The 21,596-nt window shown below is 42.9% G+C and overlaps 1 protein-coding gene across 3 annotated transcripts in view; it reads right to left on the minus strand.

Moving 5' to 3' along the window:
• The window catches only part of znf423 (zinc finger protein 423), a 149,083-nt gene that overhangs the window by 7,325 nt on the left and 120,162 nt on the right, over window positions 1–21,596 (minus strand). For all 3 annotated transcript variants that reach the window (XM_026927149.3, XM_026927148.3, XM_026927150.3), the window contains 2 exons: window positions 13,900–14,031; window positions 10,087–10,202 (listed from right to left, as the gene is read on the minus strand). In XM_026927149.3, coding sequence (XP_026782950.1) covers window positions 10,087–10,202; window positions 13,900–14,031 — 248 coding nt within the window. The remainder of the gene's footprint in view (window positions 1–10,086; window positions 10,203–13,899; window positions 14,032–21,596) is intronic.

Consider the following 21,596-nt stretch of genomic DNA (forward strand, 5'->3'; position numbering starts at 1 on the left):
TCACTGTGGCCAATCAGATAGCACACACCTTTAAGATTCTGAAGCTTGTGGCCAGATAAGTGCACCAAATCAGATCATACATAATGACTAGCTGATGCTAGCAGTGCATTTGAGTTTATAAATAGGAAATACAATTTTACAAATAGGAAATACATTCTTGGAAAAGGTTCTGAGTAGAGCCATAAAAAATTCTTCGCTTTGTCCCTCTTGAGGAAGCCTTAAACAATATTTTCCTTTTAAAAAAGGTTTCAAGTAGAACCCTTTAAATGTCAATATAGTCTGCAAAATTATTTACAGTACATGCTCAAGAATCCTTGAGCATCCTTTTTTTTCTAAAATAGTAGAGCCACCTGTGGAGCATTACATTACAGCTCTCATTCACATGGGCAAACCTATATACATTCCTCCCTGTGATTCTCTCTTTCAACACACACACACACACACACACACCGTTGTGGTACTGGTCCTGAGCTCAGTGGGGCGCTGAGTCTTGAGGGTCCCAGGCGGGCCATGTCATGGGTGACAGCGCCGCGGTAGGCTAAGGGTAAGCTACGCTACGCTAACTGCGTTCTGCTGCTCAGAGACGCACCGGAGTACACACACTCACTTTCCGTGTCATGGATACGACATACCCGAGCCTGTCTCCAGGGAACGGGCCAGTTTGACTATAACACATTCCTAAACTATGAGAGAGAGAGCGAAAGAGAGAGAGAGAGAGTGAATGAGAGACAGAGAGAGAAAGATTGATTTCAAAGAACATTCTGGCAGATGCTGGTCGTTGAGTGGAAAGGTGTGAGATCCCTTGTCGTCTGTACGCCTATGTTCCTGAACATGTGTGTAAGAGTGAGAAGCAATGTAGGGGACACAAGTGTAAGGCTCCTTTCTGTGTGTTGTGTGCATGTGAGTAAGTGCGAGAGACGAAGTGTGTATCAGAAGTGCAAAAACTCAACCTGTGTGCATGAATGTGAGTGTGTGAAGGACCCCTGCGTGTGTGTGCTCTCTGTGTGAGAGATCATTAGAGATCATACTATCACATAATGTACAGAGTGATTATGGAGTTCTTCAACTCTACAGGCAGCCTGAGCACACAAACACGATGCAACACAAGCCATTACGCTACCACATTACACAACCTTCAGCAGCACACACACTACTAACACTACTGTTAAAGGTGCAGTATAGTATTATTTTCAAGAATTTTATGAAAACATATTATTCCCGAGTGGCTATAAAACACAACTAGAGTTAATTTTACTTAATAATACATCATTCTATTGTCTTTCTTTGCCTCTAACACCCTGTTTTTGCTGAGATCACCCACTAATCATAAATAGTTATAAACAGACCCCTCAGTATTCATGCGTTATTAGCCTTTCACAGCAAGAAGTTCCAGAGTATATGCTAACACTATCTTACACCAATAAATTAGTTAGCTAACAATATGCTCAACAAAGAGAGAAGCGTGTTTGTAACCTGATGTCTGTTTTAAATATGAGAAGGAAAGTCATAATTCATTACATTACTCTAATTCATTCTTGTCATGAAAGTATAAGTTGTTGAGGGAGCAGTCATTAGTTTTAGTTGCTAGCTAGTGTTAGTTTACTGTCAGACTTCACTTGAGATGAACATTGAGTTTGCATGAAAAATATTTAAATGTGTCTCTGCAGAAAAAGCGATGGAGATAAAGGCTGTGATTTAGAACGGCTTGCAGGAACAAGGAGAATTCAGTGTCGCTGCTGAACTGAAGAAATTACACTAGGTACACATTTCATAGTTTCTCAGCGCTGCTACAGCTCCATGTAGTCTAAAAAGTGAATTTTTACATATACATTATCCTTCTATCATCTCAATATGTACAGCTACCTTTACTTCAACATAGTGTGATGTGTGTGTATATTTGGGCATGTTTTTATATGTTGGTGGGGACCAAATGTCCCCATAAGGACAGGAATATCTGACAGTTTTGACCTTGTGGGGACTTTTTTCCCCACAGGTTTCCTTTTGTTTACTGAGGTTGAGGTTAGGTTTAGATTTGTATGTAGCCATGACATTAATAATTAGCTGCATTAATAATTATGTTAGTCACAGGGCCTCACAAGGATAGTAAGACAAATGTGTGTGTGTGTGTGCTCATTGTTTATAGCCATCTTCTTGGGGACAGTGCTTATGCTCGTACGTCACTGTCAAAGCCGTGACAGGTACTGCCCCAATCTGGCAATGTGCAAGCGTGACAACAACACAGCACGCAGAGCAGAGCTGTAGCACCACCGAACAGCCCTGCTCAACTGTCATGTCTAACTGGGGAACACAGACTACACACACTCTGCCAGAGCAGAGTCTATTTTGTCCCTCCTTCCTCTCTCATGTTGTGTCTGTCCCCGTCTCCTCTCAGTTTCCTGTGTGTCACAGATAGAACGAGGAAAACAGTGTCAGCAGCAGCAAGTAAAGGGCTAAAGAACTGTGAGGCAGATATGAGGACAAGGTTTATGGTGTTCCCGATGGATCCTTTCCCCTCTTCTCCTTCCTTCCCTCCCTCTCTCTTTCTCCTCCTCCCTTTCCTTCTCTCACACCACTCCTCAAATTATTCAATTTAGAGCAGACGCCACATCTCCCTGTGTGCCAAGCTGCTGAAGTTCACTCTATCTCACTCTCGCTCTCCCTCCGTCTCTGTCTTTCCGTCCCTCTGCTTCATCTATCCCTTCATTTCTCAAACCCTCTTATAGATCATCGTCTCGAGCAGGGGTGCTCCGTGAACAAAGCAGAGGGTGTGTGTGTGTGTGTCTACTTGCGTAGACAGCTACATCTTGCAAAGTGTGGAGAATTTGCAAACTGATGCATACTTCCATCACTATTCATTATACGCACACAACCCCACGCAGATCCACATGCGCAGACACACACAGAGCCCAAACCAGTGTCCCATGTTGTAATAAAATGAATTCGAATGTCTTGATTTTCTCCGAAGATTTGTGCTGCCCCATGGCGAGCGGTTTTGATTTGAATTCACCAGGCCACAAACTCGTCCGAGTCTCCAGCTCAGCAAGAGCGCAGGAACAAAACAACAACAAAACAAGTAAACAACTTAAACATGTCCCCTCCTGCTCTGGCTTACTCTAGTGCCAAGCAGCGGTCCACTGTATGTGTGTGTGTGTATGTGTGTCTGTGTGTGTGTTCCCCACACTCCCTGACAAACCTCTTGCACACACTGCTTAACCTCCTGTACGCCATGATCTCACTGTCTGCATACCAAAGCAGAGGAAACATGAAAACAACATACACAAACAACATAACAGCATAATCACATCACTGCAGTAATGAGTGTGATATCATTTATTTACTTTCATTATCAGTTTATAAGAATGCTCCAATTATGGAGTCCTCTACATGACCTATTTGTGGTTTATTCCATTGCAGTTAAGCTTGTGGTGGATGTTTCTACTCAGATACAGGCTGAGGGATGGGTGTATGAGTGTATGTGTGGTGGGGAAGGAGGGGTGTAGAGGGTTTAGAGGTGTGTGTGCTCTTCTCAGCCCAATGCTCATAGCTTTAAAGTGGAGCTGCTGCCTATATTGCAGTCCCCAGGTTACACCTCAAGTAGCCAGCCAATCAACAGTGAAGGGGGGATTGGGGAGACTGTGTGCTTGTGTGCTTATGTGTGTATATGTGTGTGTGTGTGTGTGTGTGTTGGGGTTAGGGGTCTGAAGAGAGCCCCCCAGATCCCCATTCTAATAAAACACTGTGCCATTCCACAAGCTAGGGCAGCTGGGACATGGGCAGACAGCCACACGCGCACACACACACACACACACACACACACACATACATGCGCACACACACGCACACACACACACGCACACACACGTGCACAATAAAAGTGTATATCAGCAACATAAACTCAACAATATTTACAGCAATCATGAACCTAAATCATATAAAAAATTTAAGCTAATTCTGCTCATGCAACATGCAAGAGACAGGCATCCGGGTCATTTTGACAACCTGAGTACTCAACAGAGGAAATGAATTCTGTATTCATTGTAGTAACTGCGTACTTGGATCCAGAAAAAGGGGACGGGTTTGATCTCAACAGCTCTGGTAAAATTTCTGTTGAGATTCTGTTCTGTAAAAAAATCCATTAGCTGCATTGTTTTCTCTTCTATGTTAAACTAGGGCGGGGGGTAGGCTAAAACGAGTGGATCCCTCTCTTTGGTATATATAATTAGCAAGCCGAGCCGCACTATAACTTGATGCTAATGTAAATCATAGTATGGGATAATGAGGATCACAATATTTATGTAATACATATTTCTTTATGAAGAAAAGCTTTCATTTAAAAATAGTAAATTGTAGAATGTAGAATTCCTTGCAATGAATTGTTAGGGATATACTTTTGCAATTTCTGGCAATGAACTGCTAAGGATATACATTTGAAAATGAAAGAATGTGCTCATTTGGATAATATGAAAACATATAATAATGAAGTCATCTACGTCTTAAATGTGACACCTGACTGCACACACCTCACTGTGATAAATAACATAATTCATAACTATCTAGTGTCTTTGCTTTGGCTTGACATTTTGAGTTCAAATGACATATTTTGAGGCAATGGCATATTGTATTAGTGGTAGTTATGCTTTGCATTGTACTTTGCTGGATTTTGCTCGGTTTCAGTGTTTGTAAATGTCAGTGTATGTTTCAGAAACCACAGTTAGTTAGCTAGATACAGCTCAGACTCAGAATAAGGACTTCCAGAGCTCCAGTAATGAGTGTCATGTTATCAGTGCAGTCTTTAAAAACTGTAAATTGCAACTGTAACCAATCCCAAAATTCTGATGAAGATTATGACACCATTTCTGCAAGAGTTCATGTTGTTGATTTGTACTGGACATCAATTGATATAAAATGGATTTAATGAAGTTGTAAAGATATTTGCAGATACTTAAACCTAGTAACTGCAATGTATTTAAACCGCAAATAGTATTAGTAGTTCCAACAGTGTTTTTAAAAAACGTACTGTATACATACACTGTGTAGATTGGCATTTGAGAATTCATCTCTTACACACACACACACACACACACACACACATATACACAACACATTCTTACATCAGTCTGCTTTTCATTGTGAGAGAACTCACAGGCCTCAAATATTCAACACTCTCAGGTTGTCAAGGGGAAGGAGCAGGCATCAACAAACAAGCGCAAAGACCATTCCCAACGAACACACACTTCAACAGACACACCACACACTCACCCAAACTGCTGACTGTGGTTAAATATTTAGCAGTGCTAAAAGAGACAGTGTATATTTGCACGCGCACACACACACACACACACACACACACACACACAAGGGTGTTGGTCACAGGGGAGTTGCAGCGCCCCCTGGAGGGCCGCAGTATAGGCAGCAGTGTGTAAATACAAGGCAGGTTGTCAGCAGATGACAGCAGCGGCCACGGAGGGGCCAACCGTGGGGCAGGATGGAATGTGTCAGGAAGGATAGCTAGAGAAACAAAACAACAGCTGAAAGAAAACACTCTCCCTCATACACACACACACATATATACACACGCACAGTGTGAAGAAAGTCTCTGAAGTTTCCAGCAAAGGAGCTAGGATCTGGCAGAGTGGGTCTAGCTCCGCTGATCAGGGCAAAGCATCACTTATTTACCAGCTTACGACTGCACTATTTATGGGGCACAGGGGAGAGGCAAGGGGAGAGAGGGAGAGAGAGAGGGAGAGAGGGGGAGAGAGGGAGAGAGAGAGAGAGAGAGAGAGAGAGAGAAGAGTAGAGTGTAGAGTGAGGCTAAAATATACATGTGGCTGCTCATATATGGGTGAGAGTGTGGCAAAAAGAACGGGAAAGACAGAAAAAGGAGAATAACGGAGTTAGAAACTGTTAGTGGTTGTGTGTGTGTGAGAGGCAGAGGGGAGAAATGGGCAATGCAGGAGGGAGACAGCATGATGCAGTGAGTGTCCTGCAAAGGCTCATGGGAAGGTGGAGGATTAACGGAGGCCGGCCCTGAGAGGGTTAGGGCATGCAGACCAGGTTCCTCCATCCATCCAGCCTCATTAACACACACACATACACACACACACACACACACACACACACACCTACTACACATACCCAGTAAGACTTTGGTTAGCTGAGGTAGAGTCAAACTAAAGCCATATGGTGGACCCTATTTATGTAGTCATCACACACATACAAAAATAAGGTATAAAATTAAACCATTACAAATGTTTTGAATTTTTAGGTACATGGGGAAACCTGGTGTAACTGTATACAGGGGTTAATTAGAATGAACATAATATCAGGCTTGCTCTTTAGGGATCATAATATACTGTAAATCTACACCCAGAATTCTGTAAAGCTGCTTTGTGATAATGTCATTGTAAAAGTGCTATACAAATAAAATAGAACTGAATTGGCTTATCAGAAGGTGTAGTGAGGTCTGCTGTTGCAATATCCAATCAAATCAGCTCTTCTTATTTGCTTTAAAATCTAAGTTTGTGCAGTGACTTTTTCCATAATGTATTAACTACTTAATCTATTACTTAATCATACAGTGTTTGATGCATGATAATTTGTAGCAGTCTAATTCACATCTAGTTGAGCATTGTTGATGAGAGAGGTCAGAGGAGAAAGCCAGACTGGTATGAGCTGACAGGAAGTCTATAGTAACTCAAATAACCACTCTTTACAACCTCTGTGAGCAGAAAAGCATTTCAGAAAGAACAGCATGTCGAACAGATGGGCGGATGGACTACAACAACAGAGGACTACATCCGGTTCCACTCCTGATAGGCAAGAACAGAACAGGAATCAGAGGTTGAAACTGGACAGTTAAAGAATAAACTTGCCTGGTCTTTTTCCAAATTGGCAGTTTTCTAGTTTCAGTGAGCCTTTGCTCACTGCAGCCTTAGATTCCTGTTCTTGGCTGACAGGAGTGGAACCAGATGTGGTCTTCTGCAGGGGTTCCTATTAACTTGGCCAGTGAATGTATGTTATGGATAAATTAATTCTCTGAGTCGTAATTGGTTAGTACTTGACAGAAGTAGATTATTTATACTGAAATGATGTGACGTCAGTATTGTACATTGACAAAACCAGATTGTAAGAAAGAGACCTCTAAGCCTGCACTTGAACCTGACTCTTCCTTACTGACACACCCACACCCGCTTGGTTGGCCTGGAGCTCCAGGTCTGGCATGGACATAGGGGGCCATAAGGGGACAGAGGGATGGAAGAAAAGATAGAGGAGGGAGACTGCACCCACTGGGCCATCGGCTGGAGTGAATATCTTGGCCGTCCAGCCTCAGGGCGAGGTGGACAGTGACCGACAGGGTCCAGCGCTCCTCCTGCTGCTAAATGGACTGACCGGCCATATGCCCAGCACCGCCGGCTCTACATCACTGTCACTCCATGACTGGGGGTGGGGCTACATGCGGTGACCGAGAGGATGGGGGCTTATGGGAGATTTAGGTCACACCCCCTCCTATTGCCTCCCTAAAAAGATTAAGGTAGATGTATTGACATGAACAGGCTATTAACCTCACATCTAACTACCAACACTGACTCCACCTCCCCTCTCACACATATACACACACCAGTGTGTGCAATGTGCAGGCTGGTGGCCCATAGCTCAGGAAGATGAATGCAACATGGGCCAGGGCAGGATGGAGCTGACCCCAGCTGCCCACTGGAGCTTCACAGAGCTGAGTTATACACCAGCCTGCCCTCCTCAATCTGTCTGACCTATAAGCAGCACAGAGAAGAGTCAAAGAAATCTATTATGCAGGATGGGACTCAACCTAGTGTACAGAACTCTGCACAAAATCCACAACTATTAAATGATGGGGACTAATAAATTATTTTCTGTGGGTAAAACACATTACAAAAGGGCATTAATATTCTATAAAATCTATAGAAACCTGAAATCTAAAAACTAAAAAATTACTTCACCCAAATAATTTACCATACGTTCAAGGACATTGTCAATTTAATGACCTACCAGAAACGAAGTATCTCAGAGGAGACTGAGATGACACATATAAGAATGCCAAATCTTGAGGGAAAGAAACATCTATAACATCTAACATTATTATTATTATTATTTTTTACAATTTACTAATTTAATAGACCATTCAAATAATAATTCAATTATTTTAAATACAGTTTGCAGTTCCTTTACCCCTTACATAGTCGACATAGTTTAATAGTTTCATAATTATTTATAGTCTACATGTTTTTGACTTAGGTTTGGAATAAACCCACTCAATTCCTGGGACCAGTCAAATAACTATAAGAACTTATTAGTAAATATAATAACTTTAATAAAGTTGGGTTGTGACACCACCACTGTAATTAAATTAATAAAAAATCATGAACCCCTGGCTATGCTTCACGGATTCCTGGGGGGTCCCTGGACCCCACTTTGAGAACCACTGGGAGGGAAAAAGTTTTGACATGTAACTGATTGTACTGCTAGATTAGATTTATTACTATTATTAATAATAATAAAGTGTATGAGATTTTTTTGCCTTAACATTTAGTGGTGCAGCTTTGGTGGTGAGCCAGGAGGAGAGCACTACTCAAGAATCATTTTTCCACTGGCATCGGGGCTTTTTTTTTGAAAACTGCTTTTCTGAACATTTCAATCATATTTTTTGCTGCTCTATAAATGATTTCACTGGCAGAGCTCAGAATGAGATAAGATAAAGTAAGTGCATGTATGAGGTACATATGACTTATGTAAGTACTTAAAACCTTATGTAACAAGAGACACCTGGTGTGTTTGGTAGCCATAAAATGTCTTTAGGGCCTTTCTGCATGTGTGTGTGTGTTTGTGTGTCTGTGTCTGTGTATGTGTGTATGTAGAGAGACTGGGTGTGTGTTTCAGTCTCAGCATGACCGCAATTAGGAAGCTCAGACAAAAACCTCTGTGACACAGAAACAGAGACAGACAGAGGGAGAGAGGGAGAGAGAGAGAGAGAGAGAGACTGATCTGGAAAGGAGTGTTGTAAAACTCATGAATAACGTTACAATAACTCAAGCCCATTTCTGATGACCTGTCAACAATCCACGCTGAACACTTGCTCTGTGCACCTGAGCGTAAACCTGTTGGGCATAGAGCTGTCTGTCTAGGATGTGCTCTACACCATGACAGCTCCCTCCCACTACACACACACCAAAAAGTCTTGCTGTACTATAACGAATGGACTCTGTGCATAGGATCTGTGACTGTGTGTCTAAAAACATTAATGATGCTATACCAGTACTTTATAGATAACGTTATTTGTACTGGATCAGTATAATGATTAAAGTGCAAAATGATGTTGCATTGATCAATACTGATAAGTGACACACTCAGGGCTGCGCAATGAATGACATTTCAGCCATCACATAGTGTGTGAGCTCACAAAGGAAGAACAATGTTTTCTTTTCATTATAAAATTCTAAACCTGTTTAATCCTTTATCATAATATTAAATGAAAAATCTCTGTAATATCAATTAGTCATTTAAAATTGGGTGCAAAATTTGCAAAATGTTTGCAAAACTCCTTGCAAAAATGAAAAAGAAATTTAATTTACAGCAGCAGATATTTAGTGGATTCACAAAGCTATTACAAGAACGGCAAGAAATGTCAAGTTTCTTGTGTACGCTGATAAAAATGGTCTGTTTAAATATTTGCATTTCATTTGAAGCTTTTGGAGTCTCTCAGTTCGCATTCACATTTCCAGAAATCCAATTTTAATCAGATTTAAAACAACATACATAAAAAATCTTTGTGTGTGTTTTGTGACATGTTTATATCTGAGTCCACAGCAGGAGTCTCACTGATTTGCAAAATGTTGGACCTAATTGTTGCTGTCGTGAGGATGCACCTTGTTTCCCCATTTACATCTACTATTAGCTCTGATTTGTCTCACATTTGCATCTCAGATGGCTGATACGACTCTCAGTCTGAGGTCCAGTGTAAACAACCGTCGTCCACACAGACCCAAGTGAACAGCAACTTACAGGAGGAAACTGGAGTGCAGAGGTTATTTACTAGGAGAGGAGTTAGTGACTAACCTGCAGCTCAGTCTGGAAGAAGAACTTCTGCGGACACTGTGAGCAATCGTAGATCTTGTCTTCCTGCCCGTGCACGGCAAAGATGTGCTGCTGCAGCTTATTGGCCTGGACGAACACTGGAGGATGGACAAAAAGAAGAACAGAATCAGATGATTGTCTAAAAAATTTCAGTCACTCTCTCAAGGAAAAGTGATGTCAGACGGTGATTGAGTTGGTGGACAAGGACAAATCATAGGAGAGAACACCACAGACTCCGACCTTTAATGCAAGAGAACGCAAAAGCTCATGGAAATGACGCAAGCAGACACATGGGCCGAGAAAAAAGAGCTTTCGTTGTCTCTATATGAGAAAGAGGGATGATATAAAGAAATGAGTGGAGGGATGGAAACTGTATGTAGACTGTACTATGCCCTCAAGGAATTGTGATATTTATCAATAAATCATCCCCCACCCCTTTCCCCAGGATTTTCAGTTCTGTTCCTGTTTTTCCATTTTTTTCCCATTTCAATAAACCTAACTTGCAATGTGTGTGTAGAAAACATGAATTATTAAAACTCCCTGGAGGAGAGGCAGTCTCTTACTTATTCATAAGCCACAAAGGAATAGAGTTAAACTTTTTTTTTTTAAAGGCCTGCATACCTACTGTATGTGTGTGAGGGGGTGGGTGTAGAGAGCTGGACAAAAAATGAGAAAGGAGAGATCAAGAGGACAAAAATGAGCAGGACAAATTGTTGGACAACATGACACACCAGGGAGAAGGAAATGGAAAAACAAACAGTGACTCTCTGCTTGAGAGAAAAAACCCAGATAAAAAAAGCACAAGGAATTCAAGAGTATTTAACAGGTCAGTGGTGAACTTTGAAAAGAAGGAGAAAAAAAACAAAGTCAGGCTAAAATGGCAGAAAATAGAGAGCTGTGGTTGAACACTCAGGCCGGTAACACCAGTCCGTAATGCTGACAAGCTCAAATAATGATTTCTGATTCCCAAGTGTCAGCTGACATGCGGTTCAAAGTGACTTTCAAAAGTGTCCATGAACATAACATCCAACACACACACACACACACACACACACATATGCACACATATAGCTGTTTAGCTAAAAGCACACGTACAGAGAGGGCTCTGCCCTGGAGAGACTGAGCGGATTACATCACTTCTCTCTAAAGCTGCCCTTTATTCTCTGACCTCTGCTAATACTCTCTGCTAAACACACACACACACACACACACGAATGTGTACACTCTCTCCCACGTGCACACACATACCTGTAACCAGCTCACCTTAAAGACCTTCAAGCCTTAACACAAATACTAAGCCTTTCAAATTGCCATTGGTATAAATGCGGAGCAGTAACAGAGAGCCTCAAAATGCTCCAGCAGGATCAGCATCACAGGGAGCATTCTCATGTCATGCCTCCCAAATCAGTTTTATTGTCCCTTCTAACACTGTTACATCATCTCTTAAACTTTGCAAAAAATCCTAGAAAGCAGAAAGGAAAAACAAAGGAATTCTGCCACAAATATCCTTTTCTACTGGTTCAAAAGATGAGGTTTGTGAATTCACAGGTCAAAGGTCACACAGATAAAGCTGGCAAGGTGCAAAAGTAACCACATCTATCTAGTCTCGTGTCATTTCCTTTAATGATTTGACTTTTCCGCCAGGTGAGTTTTATTTAACGCTTTATCTGAAAAAGCAGAAAAACATAGTTTTTAGGTGTGTGTGTGTGTGTGTGTGTGTGTGTGTGTGTGTGTGGGTGTGTGGTGCTCTGAACTACAACATTACTGATCATGTTTTGGGGTTGATAGTGTAATGTTAGTGACCATTCAATTTGCCAAAAATAAAAAGATACAGAATCCTTCTACAGTATTTCTTAAGGCATCTTCCAACTAAAGCCTTCTTGTCTCAAGTAAGTGAAGAACAACAAAAAAGCCAGTTATTTGGAAGCGCCTATAAATCAACAAGCTTTACAATCAGAAATAAGTCTGCTTTGACTGTGATAATATGGCTGATTTTCATTTGTCAGTGAAGATGATAAGGGTGATGGCTGATCCGTCGGTATGGCTGCATGACACTCTGTTTTGTTTATGCATATTTGGGCATTTCGAGATATGCTGATGATTGTGTTGATTGTCCAGAAAACATAATTCATCATACTTCACTGATTTATCTGTTTAAAATCAGTTTGTACATTCCTAAAGGACGCCCAGTGTCCTCCTAGGTTTGTTCTGTCAACAACTTTCAGCTATTTGCATTACATACGGCACAATTACAATGATCTCTGATATCTGTTTCAACAGCAGCTATGTTACACTTGTACTATAAATATGATGATCATACTCAGAATCATTTCAGCTTCTCCTTGCTCTACTCCTCTCACTTCTTCACTAGGCTACGCTGGGGTAGCCAGAGTGGCATGCTCTGCCCAGGAGGCCTCCAGTCCCTCCAGACATCTCAACAGGGAGGTCAGAACTCATTAACTTTACTGTGAGTGCATCGGGAGAGACGGACTGCCCGGGACACCCTGACTCCTCCACGCTGACCTTTATTACACCTTTATTATTCCTCTGCTTCCACATAAGATCCTGTCATAATATTTTCTTTCTGAATTATGTCCATAGAGAAATATACCCTGAATGGTAAAGTGCAGTCATTTTATTTTTTTATTTCACTGAGATAATATTCAGTTCTAAAGTCACAGCCAGTCTAGAAATTTCCAGTTCGTACCTTGAGAAAAAGGCCCAACTGGAAGATTCTCCTATCCACTCATTCTATTTTGGTATTTAGCCGTGACTTGGCATTTTTAGCTGTGGCTATTGGTGTTATGGTGAGAATGAGGAAAATGATTAAAAGCAATTCAACTTTCTATATTAACTATGAGATCTTAAATCAAGTCCATAGTCAAGTGTATATGCAGATTTTGTTAGTTAGGAGTTTGTTGGCAGTCTACCTTGTTGTTAATCTAAACGATTTAGCTGCTAGCAAGCTAGCTAACCATGAAAAAGAAAAAGACACAACAGTAAAAGCAGACTGCCTGTTTCCTTTATGGATTAATTTTTAGACATGTTGAGAAGTATTATACAAAATCTCATGCCTCATGCGTGCTTACTGATAAAATTTTTAGATGTGTTGTAATGCTGTGTTGTAATACAAAGGGCTGTCTATTCAGCTATCCGTTTTGATATTAGCAAACAATGCAAATGTTCATCAAACTTGGACTCATAAATTTATTTGTCCTGGAAGTCTGAAACTGTTGATCACAGAAAATTCCTTTTAACTGAATGAAATTTAATTTTGAAATGTTGCTGACACAAAGCAAGTGTAACTGAGCCTTCACTCTGCTACACAGAGCGCATCATGTTATGGATAAAAACACCTGTGTTTCTGCTTATCCACGCAGCCTCATATTAATATAATGTGTTAATTCAGTTCAATTAATTAGCTAGACAAAGAGACAAAAAATAGAGAACAAGCAGCCAGTAGAGAGGATACAAATATTAATGTAGTTATTAAGAGTAGGTTAAAAACAAACTCATCTGTTTAATTGCACACAATTAGGGCATGTGCAAGAGAGCATGTAATAGAGTACGTCTGCATTTCCATACACACAGAACCTGAGCAACTGCATGCAATCATGCGTCATTAACGTACATGAATGAGTGCAATTACACACACATATCAGTGAGTGGGCAGACACTGTAAGTGATCGCCCTGTAATTTCTGAACATGTGTATGTGTGCGCGGACGTCCCACCTACACATGCCTTCTCTGCCCCTGACCCTATGCCCTCGACCCCATGGGCAAGTCCCCCTTACCTGTGAAGCAGACGGGGCACTTGAAGGTGCCGCCCATGCCCTCGAAGCTGTGCTCAATCAGGTGGCATAAGAGTTTGGCTGGAGAGTCAAACATCTGGTTACACAGCTTGCACTCGTGATTGATGCCTTCCTCTGAAACAGAAGAGCCCATGATACAACAGGTTACACACGCAGCAGTGGGGTCAGGCCGAGACAGAGAAAAAGAAAAGAGGTAGAGGGAGAAAAGACAGGAAAGAAGGAAGAAATAGACACACAATCACACACGCACACACTTCTAATTTAAATAATTCTAATTTGTGCACATCAGAAATGATGTACAACTCAATGTCTTTATATTTATTGATAAAAGTAGTGTATTCAGCCTTGCTCTCTTTACTTTGCTCTGTCCAGGCTGACCATTCCATCCCCACTGTCCCTCCTCCTCCCTCTCCTGTCCTCCTTTGCCCAGTGCTGTCTTTTTCCCGACCGGTAATTGCCTGCCACCCCCCAGCACCGTGGGCGCCATGCCCTCCCCCCTGCCTTTAGCTCTATTTTAAGCTGGCCAGAGTGACATCAGTGGCCCCCTGCCTCCAACCAGAGTAGGACAGATGAAAGGTGGGCGTTGGGTCCTTGCTGGGTGCCTCCGCTCCCTTCTTATCACCCACACGCCACACAGACCTGAGCGCTGCCCTCCTGCCGGCCGCGCTGCATCAGCCTGCCCATCTCCAGACCCCCCATGCCAATTCCCCCCTCCCTTCATGAAGATATGGGGTGGCACAGAAGCCATAACGGAATCTAGCAAGCTCCAGGGGTGTGTGGGGTTAATAAACTCTTCAATCAACCACCTCTGCCATCCCCCAGACCTCCCAAACTCCTGTCCAAAAAACATGACCTCCGATGATTCTAATCTAAGCGCTGTCTCAAAGGCCTGAGCAGGGGAGCTCTAATCCTGTCTGAAAGGACAGGGAGGGGTGGGAAAGCAGGTTAGCTCAGCTAGGTGTGGGGTTTAGAGTTTTTTTAAGATAGATTGGCAAGGACAGAGCTTTGGTGTGTCTCCTCAAAGACGTTGGACTCAGAGATGATTCCCTTTGCAGAAGGGGGTTGGAATCAGTGGCAATACGGCATTCACAGGATATTTTGGATGAGCCATTGTTGTATAGCAGGATGAGAGGCTTTAAATGAGAGAGAGAGAGAGTGAGAGAGAGAGGAAAGAGAGTGCAACGACACCAAAGAGGAACATTGGGGAAATGAGAGGGATATGGGGAGAGGAAGGGAATTCTGCTAAAGAAAGCAGAAAACAAAGGGATAATTGGGCTGTCCAGCCAAAAGTAATGGTAGCTAGGGGGCCTGTGTGTGTGTGTGTGTGTGTGTGTGTGTGATAAAAAACTTGCTCCTCTCTGTGAGCCCTGCTGTGGTTTGATCAGCAAGTGTGCAACATGCTCCATCATCTGTTTTTTAGCCTCTGCTCTAACACTAAGCTCTCCACTCCAGTGTGTGTGTGTGTGTGTGTGTGTGTGTGTGTGTATGACACACGTAGGGATTGCTTGTTACCATCAACCAACCCCATGGTGTCAGGGAGAGTATTTGATCAGTGGAGCTGACATGCACTGCTTTGGGAGAGAGACTGCAGTGTACTGAGGGGAGCCATCCTATAGCTAAAGACCAAACACACACACACACACACACACCAAACTAAGCACGTAGGAAAATGAATCACGCCATAAGAAGAAAAGAGAAGCCTAATGGAAGACACAGGGAGAGGCTGCCAAAAACGCAGTCTTGCCAAAGAAATGGCTAAAAAAGTTCACAGTCTCTTTTTCCTCTCTTGGAGGCAGACGGAGAGAGCGTTCCAGGTGTGTGGAAGTAAAATGCCTGGCTGGAAGCATACCATATTCAATTACAACCTCTGTCAAACAGGAGATTCAGTGCATGTAAAGGCATAGGGGATGGAGGGATAAACTGATTGATGGATCGATCAGCTAATCAGAGTCAGAGGACTCCACTGGAGTCACATTGTTGGCGGGGCACAGACGGCACAGCTCGATTGAGGAAACAGCAGGAAAATGTTAAACGCCTTAAACACCCTTTAAAGCCGTCTTTAATCTCCCAGCATTATTACGGAGAGCAAGACAGAAGAGACCCTGACTGCTCTGTTAAAGATGACATAGAGAGAAGACAAAAAATAACTTATAGAGGTCACCATGCTTTTATATATATATATATATATATATATATATATATGTAAATGATATCAGTGATGTTTATATGTACATGGTAAGAATTTGTTCAAGACATTTACATACACTTCAATAATCGGATAACAGGCAAACTCTAAATCCACATGATTCTATCAATAATTGAATTTCTTTTTAATTATACTCCCCTTCTCAGGAATTTGAGTGCCCACTCATTTTCTGTGTCGAGTACTTGATTTGTTAAAATGATTTATTGAAGTGCACTTTGCCCTACAGTTGCATTGCAACCTGCCAATAAACTCACCATAAAAAAAGGACATGACATAAAATTGTAATTTTCCGTAGCATTGCTTTAGTGGCAAATATTTAGTTGGGAGTCTTTTATGGTAGAAATATGCATGCTGCTTTCCTTTTTGGAGCTCTACCTAGTTATGCATGCATACACACACACAAACACATGCATCTAGGTAGAAAAAAAATGTTAAATCCAGATTTTCTTGAAATGTTATAATGTCTTTAATATCACATTAATTCGGATAATGACTGTATTATTAGTAATGTATGTAAACACACTCACAATGGACAGATTATTATGGAGTAACATGAAGAGGAGTGCAGTAGCGATGTGAAAAAAGGCAGTATTTGTGAATTATTCCACCAACTAAGCATGCCTCCATCATGCACAAACACTGCAGTGGCTGCCGCTAAACCTTGGCCAATGTGCTTCCAGCTAATTGACCAGAGGGAGCCAGGTGGAGCTCTGGCCTGCACTCTTCCCCCGAGACGGACACGTCTGTACTGAGCTCCCATCCTCATCTCCTGCCTATTGTCCTTTACTCTCCTCTTCCTCTACACTATGTTCCTCTTCCTGTCCATCTCCCTCCACTTCCTTTCCTGCTCCCTCTCCCTCTCCCTGTTTCTTTCTCTCCTCCCACCACCCCCTGTAGCATGCTCTGGCACATAAATGAGCTGTGCGGATGGGAGCAGTGGTTCCCGCTGGGTTCGGCCCCTCTCGCCCCGGCCCTAAGGCCTGCAGCTCCGGCCCCAGATTGATGGACCGGATGGCGAGCGAGAGAGCGGGAGAGCAACGAGCGGGAGGGGGGGAGAAAGGAGAGATGGGGGCCAGGGCGAAATAAGGGGTGGAGGCAACCGGGCTTCTCTAGGGGGCGAGCTCAAGGTGTGTTGCCATGGTAACTCGGAGAGGGAGAGCAGGGAGAAGCGGCGGCGTGCTGAGCTTGACCCATGCCGGTGGGGGTGGCAATATGGGCCAAAGCAGGAGTGTATACACACACACACACAGATACGCACGCACTGCTGCAGAACTGGAAGGGTCTCAGGAGCTACTGATTCTTACTCACTCCCTCTTCCTGTCTTTCTTAGCACTTACACATAAATACACAGAGTACTGCAGTGCTGAGACAATCCCAAGAGCTAGACACACACACACACACACACACACACAAAAACGGCACAATGTGAATCAATCTACACCATCTCCTTAATACACAAGTTTCCCTCATGCCCCCTCATGACCCAGCTACAGTCCCTCTACATATTATACATGGATATCACATATGGTGCCCTCAGTGACTCAACAAAACATACAAAACACACACTGCCTTTAAGCATGAGAGGTAAATTTGCTAACTCACCCTCCCTGTCTCACACTATCTCCCCTTCTCTCCATCCCTCCTGGCTGCGGGTCTAATTCGCACGTTTCCCATTATCTGCAGCAAATATTTCCGAAATGCTCTCTCTTGTTTGCTCCCTCAAGCTCTCTCTCTGGCTGCCAAACGGGATGGAGTCTCCGGCTTCGGGTAGTTTTGGCAGTGGCGGACGGCATATGGAGCTGACCAGCTTGGAATCTCCTATCAGATTACATAACAGTGGGATGCTGGATCCCTCCAACATGCAGAAAACCGACCTTCATGCAAACAAGCAAACAAACAAAGTCTCCTTCCAAGGCACACGCTGAAGCCTCTTTTTTTCCCTTTTCCTCTTTAACTATTCTGACCTCCCCAAGCCTCATGCATCGGAAAATTTCTTGGATGTCTATTTTTGACTGTAGAACTAGATTCACACCATCTGCAGCTGTTTATGTACACAGACGCGAATCGTTATCTATTAGACGTCCTGAATCATGTGAGACCTTCAGTGCTTTAACAAAGCAATTACTCTTCACTTCTCTGTTTAAACCCTGTTACACTATAGTGTTCTTCTCCAGGGAACTTCATTACCCATAAAGCACTGCAGGAGCTCCTGCAGCACAAATGCACCACCAAAATAACACTCATCCTCCTCACACTTTTATTCATCTGCCCATAAAAAGCCACTTACAGAGTGTTTTTTTTTTTCAAATCAGGTCCCTTCAGTACTATTAACTCCTCCCCATTTTTCAGTATTTCACCAATCAGCACACATCTATGGGTCCTGGTCTCCAGCAAGTCGGCCTGGTCTGGCTACGGCTGCCTGCTGGCCACCCAGTGCTAGCAGAAGCAGTCTCATTTCCACTCACACACACTCACACTCACACACACGCACACACACACACACACACACACACACACAGATAAGTGGGCTGATAAAGAGATGGCACACTGTGAGGCGGGCAGTGGCCTGCAGCCCACTGCAATCAAAGCAGTGGAGAAATCAGCCAAAGGCAGGGCTGGAGCAGAGCAGGAAGGCTCAGTGCTGGGCATCGATACAACACACTGACCTTGCCACGACCGTGCAAACAGTGATGGTCAAAAAAGCAGGGCAGTGTGTTACTGCTCTTTTTGATGGCCAGTGAAATGTCAGTCACTGGGTCACTTATTTGCATGCGCTCACATGCACTCTATCTGTATGTACACCTATAGACCTTACTTTCCAATATACACTTGCCATTTTGTAATCTGGATGTTATTTTTAGTGCCAAAATAAAATCAATCAGTGCACCAATGAAGCATCCATGTGATAAAGTCTTTATAAACAGCACTTCCTCCCTGGGCGCTATATACTTCTTTGTACACCTCTGTTCAGCCACCTGTCTGACATTCACAGCATCTGTATGTCTCTCTCTATCTCACACACACATGCACACATGCACACACACACACACATGCCCCACACACTCTTCCCATAAAGTCGAGTTACACACTGGAATGTTAAGCAGTTTCCAAGCAATTTACATTCCTGGCCATATGTTTTTGTGTGGAAAATCAGCAGTAAACACACACCGGTATATGTGTCACGTCTTGGCTGCCATGGCAACAGTGTCATGTGTTCTTTGTTTGTGTTTGAGTTTGTGTTTTGTTCCTGTCTCCATTATTGTGTCTACTTTCCCCTCCATTAGCTTGTGTATTTAAACCTTCTGTGTTTAACATCGTATTCGTGAAGTACCGTTGTGCCTTGGTTTCTCTAGTGTTCCTCGTTTTCTTGGGTTTCTCAGTTTTGAGTTTTGGAGTGTGACTGTGATTGGTGGAAACGCCTCTAAGGGCACATAAGTGTGCCGGCATGGGCGGTGTAGTTCACATGCTCTCCTGCGAACCTTTTGTACATCTGATTTAAACGTTATATCCACTAGATGGCACATCCATATCAGGAAGGTTTCCATGTCAACCTTTTAGCAATTAACCATTCTGGAGCACATACCTGTCATTGTACAGCAGCACGGAGATGTTAAACATGCGGACATGCCCTGCTAGTTTCCTTCTAACTTTCCGTCATCACCATGATAGTCCATTGCCAACCTCAAAATTTTAACGCTGGCAATCTATCTGTCTCTCTCACACACAACCCCAGATTGTTAATTGCAGTAGAGAGGGTAATTATGGCTCTAGTCAGCGGTCAGCTGTGTTTGGGCCAGTGTTGTTGGCCAGGCCTGGTCTGTACGGAGTCTTATCAAATTTGAGGACTGGTGCTCAGTGTGGCCTTAGCAGCATGTCTCCTGGACCGGCTCTCAACTTCACACACACACACACACACACACAAAAACTATCTGAACACACTACAATCTGATGCACAACCTTTAGAGAATGTGAGAGTCTGTAAAAACGACAACTGACAAAAACACACAAGTATGTTCAAAAGCACTATAAAAGTGAGAGCGTAGTCCTAAAAACAGCCAAACATTTACAGTATGTACTGTATGTGTGTGTGAGGTTATTTGTACTGTATATATGTGTACACACATACTGTATGTGCCTAATCTTATGCCCCTGGGTGCATTGTATGGCTTTTTTATCCATGCGCAATCTCCCAAATGCAGCTCGAAAGCAATTCCACAACAATAGTTCATTGTCGCCTCAGCCCATGAGGACAAGCTGGAGTCGTGGGAATTCATTTCGGTCCTCCCCCTTGGTGCAAACACAGATGCAATGCACAAATCCACATAATTACATCTGTTGTATATTTCATGTGTTTGCACAGAAATGCAAACTGCAGCTTGGTCCACTTTGTTCTGTATGATAGCCAGGGTCGACTGTGCCTGCCTGCTGCCTGTTTTTCCTTTAGGTCCCTGTGTCTCCTTTCTATCAGGACACCAACTATGTCTTTGGTCATGGTTGTGAATTATCTGCCTGCAAAGGAAGCCTGGAAAAAAACAAGGAATTATGAGGAAGCAGCAGGATGCTAATAATGCACCTCCAGCTGTTCAAGTTAACCTGCAAATGTGTCCATCTGTACCTCCAGAGAGAGAGAGAGAGAGAGAGAGAGAGAGAGAGAGAGAGGGAGAAAGAGAGGGAGAAAGAGAGAGAAAGATCTGAATAGGTAAACAGTGGAAGAGCACAAAAATGTTGCAGATTTAATAGAGAATAAAAAGGAAGAAAGAAAACAAGAATGAGAGAGAAAGCGTGAGAGAGTGATTGGGTGGTGTGTGTTGGGGTTGTTCTGGCAGTAAAGCGACTCTGTGTAACAGTAGGAGTGACCTTGCTGGGTTTGGACTGTCCCTGCCCCTGCCCTGCATGCAGCTGTGCCCTGCCTCTGGACCTCCATGCTGGACAGCATTACATACACACACACATATGTATGCATATACACATCCAGTTAGGACTTCAATTAACCTATGATGCAAAACAAAATACTACATACACTCTTTACATCAACACATTCCTTATGGCCAACCTTGTAAATGTACAGTTGTATAAATGTACACTATAGCTATTGTTTTTCCATGACCAATCTGTATTGATCGTCTTCTAGCTTTCATCAGTGTCAAATTCTAACCACAAGGCCCCTGTTGACTGAAAATATTTGGTAAGTGGACTCTCACCCAAGACCCAACAACACTGCCACATCTGGTACACTGACACCAGGCCCACACACAGTGACTACCTGCGCAGAATGAACCACTACTCAAATAATATCTGCTTAGTAGCTATCCTAAGGTAGTCCCTTTCCACTGATTGAGTAGAGGAAGGCTGGCTGGTAGCAACCGATAGGACACAGTCACTTAGTGAGATATATGGTAGGTATTAGGGGTGTATCGCAATGTGAGTATCTGTTCTCCAAATCTGTACTCCAAATATTCATATCTGAATTCTG

This window comes from Pangasianodon hypophthalmus, chromosome 6 (assembly GCF_027358585.1).
Source record: "Pangasianodon hypophthalmus isolate fPanHyp1 chromosome 6, fPanHyp1.pri, whole genome shotgun sequence".
In the NCBI taxonomy this organism is placed as follows: domain Eukaryota; kingdom Metazoa; phylum Chordata; class Actinopteri; order Siluriformes; family Pangasiidae; genus Pangasianodon; species Pangasianodon hypophthalmus.